The following is a 6,467-nucleotide window of genomic DNA, read 5'->3' on the forward strand; positions in this document are numbered from 1 at the left end:
TGCTCAGAGCAGGCCTCCTGCCGTGAAGAGGCCTGATGACAGGAGGGGGGCGTTGTCTGAGCTGGCTGCAAGAGGGGTAGCCGCTCTGCCTGGACACTTGGCGGCAGGACCAGTGTGGAGTGGGGGAGGACTTGGGGCCTGGCGTCTGCTGGAGCTGGGTTCAGACCCTTAGACCGGTTCTCTCAGAGCTGTGTGTCCTGGGGCCTCTCTGAAGCCTGGTTTCCTTGGGCGAGGTGAATCGAGTTTGACATCGGTTGACCATTCGGTCTGAGGGCTGTTTTAGGCCTGGGGTGGGGACCCTGCGGTGGGGCCAGCCTTGCCCTCAAACAGACCAGGTAGAGGGGGAGCCCAAAGCAGCACCTCAGGCTCCGCTTTGGCCAGACAAGCTCCCTCTCCTAAACTTCCTGCCTCACCACCGGTCCCTCAGCCTCCCAGGCCCCCAATATCGCCAAACGTTTGCTTCTCTCCTCTATGCCCTGTATCCCGTTAGCTACAAAGTCCTATCAACACTTCCTTTAAAATGCCTTTTAGCAAGAAATCCTCCTGTAGCTGAAACCAGTTTTGCTGAGTGGATAGAGCATCGACCTGCAGACTGAAAGGTCCCTGGTTCGATTCCGGTCAGGGGCATGTACCTTGGTTGCGGGCACATCCCCAGTAGAGTGTGTGCAAGAGGCAGCTGATCAATGTTTCTAGCTTTCTATCCCTCTTTCTTCCTCTCTGTAAAAACTAAATAAACATATATATATATATATATATATATATATATATATATATATATGTTTATATATATATGTTAAAAAAAAGAAAGCAAAAGAAATCTTCCTGTAGCCAATACTGCTATTGCCAACCCGATTCCGACTCCTTCATATTCTTCCCGGCAGAATCCCAACTTTGTCCGCTGTGGCAGCAAAGGGACCCCGTCCCTGTCCGCCCACAGAAGCCGAGCAGAGGCCCTGCAGGGGCTCAGGAGAGGCCCCGGTGTTCTGGACCAGGAGGGTGCGTCCGGGGAGGACTCAGCCTGGCGGGCCTCCGGGCAGTGGCTGGGTGGGGTCCTTAGCGGTGACACCGAGGGGCCTGGGGGGGACGTGCTTCAGGGAGGGTCCTGGCGGGTGCCTCTCCCATCTCGGCAGCCGGAGGTGAGAGACCACAAAGGAGGGAGAAGCTGGGGTCTAGTCTCAGAATGTTCTAGTCTGTGTGTGTTGGGGACAGAAGGTACCCTGAGGTACCGCTCCTCCCCCACTTTCTCTCCAGACCGGTGCTTGTGGTAAACCCTGTGACGCGGGGAGGGGACCTATCAGAGGAGAAGCCCCGGCGAGGCCAGCGGCCGGGCTCCCAGCCTCTATAAAACGGGGCGTGGGGCTGCCTGGGCCGCTGCCCACCATGGCCTCCTGGGTCCTCCTGCTCCTGGCCTCGGCGCTCCTGGGCTCCCCAGGTGAGGACAGCTCTCCGGTGTGGATCCCCACGGCTCCCCGCCCCTCCCCAGCTTTCTTGCCATCATCACGGGGGCCTTTCCCTCAGAACCTGGCCCAGCCCAGCCCGACAGAGACCTGGCCGACGATGGAGAGACAGCCCGTGGGAGGGAGGGAGCCGGCTGGGGCTCCAGCCGACGCTGCCGTTTCTCCCCCAGGCCTCCCCTTTTCTGGTGTGACCTCCGAGCACTCCGACCCGGCCATGGGCCCCCTGAGTGACGGAGATGAGCTCTTGCTGGTCCTGGCCCAGGGGGCCCCCCAGGTACCGGGTTCCTGCTGACCTTCACAGACACGCCTTTCTCTGCTCCATGGACAGGGCCAGGGGCAGGGCTGGGTCTCTAAGGAGCAGGGAGGGGGGGAGGTGTGAGCTGCTTTGGTTCACACCCAGGCCTGGGGGGCAGGGGCTGCTACATTGGTCTGCTGGACCCTCCCCAAGAGGGCCCTCTGGGGTCTGACAGGAGGCCAGAAGGGGGGTACATGCCGGCTGGCAGAGGTGCTGGTCTGGGGTCTCTCACCGGGGTGGGCAGGGGCCGGCCAGCCTGGTTCAGGCCCTTAAGTCAGAAAAGTCACAGATGAACCTGCTGGCCTGGGAGAGTGTGGGAGACGCCTCCTTTCCTGACAGGCTGACCTGCTGACCACACGGGAGCGGAAGGGCCTCAGCTGCCGGCTGTGCCAGGCGATAATTCAGCGGCTGGTGGACATGGTGGGGGAGCAGCCTGACGAGGTGAGGCTTGTGGGGCCTCGGCCTGCGGCTCAGGGCCTGGGGCCTGGGCCGGTCTCCCCTGGGTCCCAGCAGGGGGTCCTGGGCCCCTTGAGTGCCCGTGGGTGGACCTCAGAGAAACCCGCGGAATCACGACACTCCGGGAGTGTGGACGAGGCACCCTGGGGGGGTGTGGACGAGGCACCTGGGGGTGTGGACGTGGCACCTGGGGGTGTGGACGTGGCACCCCGGGGGGGTGTGGACGAGGCACCCTGGGGTGTGGACGTGGCACCCTGGGGTGTGGACGTGGCACCTGGGGTGTGGACATGGCACCCTGGGGTGTGGACGTGGCACCTGGGGGTGTGGACGGGGCAGAAGGGGCGGGCCTGGTTTCGGGCAGTTCTCAGGGCAGAGCTTTGTGAGGCGGGTTCCAGGCCAGGTCAGTCCTGGTAACTTCCAGATCTGCAACCAGCTGCGTGGTCTGCGGAGGCATGAATTCTGGGCTCTGTTTTCTATCTGTGGAATGGCCCACCATGGCCTCAACCATCCCCACCGCGCAAGTTGCCTACGCCCTTACAGGAGCAGAGGGGGTGGGGGTGGGAGGTGTGCTCCATCCCTGACGGGCACTGAATAGATGCCCAACAGGTGGATGTGTCACAACCAAGAGCCGTAGTCTCCCTCTCCCTCCCTCTCCCTCCCTCTCCCTCCCTCTCCCTCCCTCTCCCTCCCTCTCCCTCCCTCCTCCAACCCACTGAGCATCATAAGCAGATGCGTCTTTCTCCACGGGGACAGCAGCAGAAGATACTTTAAAGCTCCGATCGCCTCCTGACCTCCCCACACACCTCCTCTGACCCAGGAGGCCCCCTGGGCAGAGCCGTTAATGTGGGTCTGGCAGCCACAGACACCATCCTCCACTCAGAAGCCAGGGGCAGGGACAGGGGGCTGAGACCTCGGCAGGGCCAGTAGCCTTCTCTCAAGAGCCCCCCCTGGCCAGAGCCTGGGGCTGGGAGGGGAGCCGGGCCCTGTCTCCCACGGCCGCCTGGCACCAGCCCCCCCCCAGCACTCCCTCTGTTGGCGCTGCCAGGGCCCAGAGCTGGGGCCTGCGGGGGAGCACGGGGGAGGGGACAGGGCTGGGCAGGCTCCTCGGCTCCCTGGTCCCACTGAGACACTGCCCCGCAGGACGCCATCGCCAAGGCCGAGTCCCGCGTGTGCAGCTCGGTGAAGGGCGTCCTGAGGGGCCTGTGCAAGCGCATCATGAGGAAGTCCCTGCAGCGCGTCTCCGCCGACATCCTGGCCGGCAAGGAGCCCCACGCCATCTGCGTGGACATCCGCATGTGCAGGGCGCCGGCCGGTGAGTGTGGAGGGGGCAGCGGCTCCTTCCGAGGCCCCAGACCGCCTCCCCCAGCAGGCGTGACAGGGCTGATCACACACACACACACACACACACACACACGCACTCTCACACACACTCTCACACACACTCTCACACACACACACACACACACACACTCACACTCACACACACACACTCACACACACACACACACTCACACTCACATACACACACACACACACACACTCATACTCACACACACACACTCACACACACTCTCACACACACACTCACACACTCACACACACACACTCTCACACTCACACACACACATACTCACACACACACACTCACACACACTCTCACACACACACTCACACACTCACACACACACACTCTCACACTCACACACACACACACTCACACACACACACTCTCACACACACACACATACACACACGCACACACACACTCACACTCTCACACTCACACACACACACACTCACACACACACACACTCACACACACTCACACTCTCACACACACACACACACACATACACACATGCACACACACTCACACTCTCACACTCACACACACACACACTCGAACGTCATAAGCAGCTCCTGTGTCCCCCCCCTCCCGCCCCCCCCATGCTTCCTTGTTTGGACACATCACTCCCCTCACTCCGGACGGGAAGAGTGGAGGCGCCGGGCAGGTGGGCTTTCGCTGGGAACGTGGGAGGAGCTCTCCTCACCAGCTCTGGGAAGTTCCCAAGGCCTTGGGGCTGTTCCCCCCGCAATCCTGGCGTCAGTCAGGTCTCCGTCTCCCTCAGCTGTGTGACCCTGGGCAAGCAACCTAACCTCTCTGGGCTCTCAGTTCCTCAACCTTGAAGTGTGTGTGTGTGTGTGTGTGTGTGTGTGTGTGTGTGTGTAATTTCTATTTCTGAGGCTGGAAGGAGGGTGAATGAGATAAAGAGCTTAACCCCAAGGAAATGCCCTGGGACTGAGACATTCCAGTGACAGCAGAGCCCCAGTCAGTGCCAATCCTCAGCCCAGCCCAGAGCTTTGGGGATGGGAGCTGCGGCCACACACTTCCCCAGGACCCTGGGGCCTGGGAGCTGGGCGGGGGATCCTCCCTCAGCACGTTCCCGGCTGTGCCCAGAGAACACGGGGGCTGGAGGGGGCCTAGGACTGGCCCTGCAGCTTCTCCGGCCTCAGGGACGCGTTGGTGCTGCAGACACAGGGCCGCCCCTCAGTGCGCGGTCCCCATGGCTTCCTGTCATTAGATCCCGCGGCGCCTATCTTCAAGGCCCCACAGCCCGCACCGTCTCCTGACCGGCTTCCGGGAGTGGCTGTGGGGTGCTGAGCAGACACGTGGCTCTGAGACCCATTTCCCCGTGGACCCCTCACACCCACAGCGGCTCTCCTCTCCCTTCTAGGTCTCCCGTCAGCCTCCGGCTCCGCCCCGGGGAGGAAGCGCAAGAGCTCCAGCCCTCGCGCTCCGCCGCGCCTTCCTTCCTAAACCCGGGGTCACCTCCCTCCTCCTGTCTCTCTCCCCCAGGAGAATAAAATGTGCATGCTTTCAGACAGCTTCTTTTCCGGTGGTGGATTTGGGGGCGGGGGTGGGAGAGTGGGAGGGGCAGAGGCACGTCGGGGTGACTCACCCATTCCTTCAGCACCTGGGTGATCCGTGGCCGCACACTTCTCCGTGCTGGGGACTAAGTGGGGGACGCGGCAACCTCAGCAGCCCTCACACGCGTGATCATGAGACGCTGATGGAGCACACGCTGGAACCACCGCTGCCACGGCGACTGGGGTCCTCGCAAGTGTACCCCAGAAGCTTCCAGAGCAGCCCGGGAGAGCTCTGCTGGTCCCAAGGCGCAGAGACCACCCTCTCCCCGGCCTCCGGCCGCCGGTGCAGCCGGGGAGAGCGCGTTACTGAGGGTTCCGCTGGTTTCAGCAGCAGCTCTCGTTCACGCTGACTTACATGAAAAGGTGCTCTGTTTGCTCAAACCATGAACACCCCGCACAGAGCTTCCGGCACAGGACCGTCCAGGAACTGTGGCGGCCCCAGAGCTCCAGCCCCCTGTCTGCGCCATCCTCTCCTTTCTCCCTCTCCCGCCTCCACGGAGGCTCGCCGCCCTCAGGCTGCTTCCTTCGGAGGGCAGACGTGGCCGCACCGGCCCAAAGGCGCCACCTGTGCACACGTCATGCGGGGGGGCGGGGGGGGGTGTCCTTTGCCCCTGTTTCTCTGCCCCTCAGCCCCGCGGGCCAGGCGCCCCTAACCCAGCCCTCTCCCAGGGGCACCGAGCAGCCCAGGGCACATCAGGGCACATCCTGGGCTGAGGCGGCCCACGTGGCCCTGACCTTTGGGTTGAGATGGACGAGAAAATCTGGGAAGAGGTTGTAGCCAGGAGTGGGAGGTAGATCCTGGCCTCACAAAGAACAACGGTGCCTCTGCCAGGGTATACACACACACACAGACACACACACACACACACACACACACACACACACGCCTCTGCATGTGTGTTTATGTTACCAAAGTGGCTGGCTGGTGGGGACATTCCCGGAGGTGGGGAGGATGTCGGGTGGGTCTGGAGGGAATGAGGAACTCGGCTGTGTCCATGTGAAGCGCGCCCAGCAGATACCGGGTAGAGATGTCAACCAGACTCTCAGACGGGGAGGGCGGCGGGGCCAGGAGGCACCTTGGAAGTCCCGGAGTTGGATGAGATGGCCGAGAGCAGCGATTTCCAACCTTTCCACCCCATGGTTCACATAAACAGTTACTACAGTTCTGCCGCACACCGAAAAATATATATTTCTCTCAAAATAGGTATAACTTTGATTTATTCACATTGGACAGCTATGTAGTGTTGGCTGTTTTTATTTTAAAAAATATATGTTTTTATTGACTTCAGAGAGAGGACGGGAGAGGGAGGGAGAGATAGAGACATCAATGC

The 6,467-nt window shown here is 61.4% G+C and overlaps 1 protein-coding gene across 1 annotated transcript; it reads left to right on the forward strand.

Moving 5' to 3' along the window:
- The first annotated feature begins 1,301 nt into the window (after window positions 1–1,301).
- Window positions 1,302–5,033, forward strand: GNLY (granulysin). Its single transcript, XM_036436134.2, has 5 exons — window positions 1,302–1,432; window positions 1,628–1,731; window positions 2,092–2,193; window positions 3,349–3,520; window positions 4,944–5,033. The coding sequence occupies exons 1-5, from the start codon at window positions 1,381–1,383 to the stop codon at window positions 5,024–5,026; spliced, it is 513 nt and encodes a 170-aa protein (XP_036292027.1). The 5' UTR covers window positions 1,302–1,380; the 3' UTR covers window positions 5,027–5,033.
- Window positions 5,034–6,467: the final 1,434 nt, after the last annotated feature.

This window comes from Pipistrellus kuhlii, unplaced genomic scaffold (genome assembly GCF_014108245.1).
Source record: "Pipistrellus kuhlii isolate mPipKuh1 unplaced genomic scaffold, mPipKuh1.p scaffold_m20_p_13, whole genome shotgun sequence".
Lineage (NCBI taxonomy): Eukaryota > Metazoa > Chordata > Mammalia > Chiroptera > Vespertilionidae > Pipistrellus > Pipistrellus kuhlii.

Excerpts from the sequence above, each read along its gene's own strand:
- GNLY (XM_036436134.2), top strand. The coding sequence starts at position 1,381 with ATGGCCTCCTGGGTCCTCCTGCTCCTGGCCTCGGCGCTCCTGGGCTCC. Across the intron at positions 1,433-1,627 it reads GGCGCTCCTGGGCTCCCCAG|GCCTCCCCTTTTCTGGTGTG; the intron begins GTGAGGACAGCT and ends TTTCTCCCCCAG. Across the intron at positions 2,194-3,348 it reads TGGGGGAGCAGCCTGACGAG|GACGCCATCGCCAAGGCCGA; the intron begins GTGAGGCTTGTG and ends ACTGCCCCGCAG.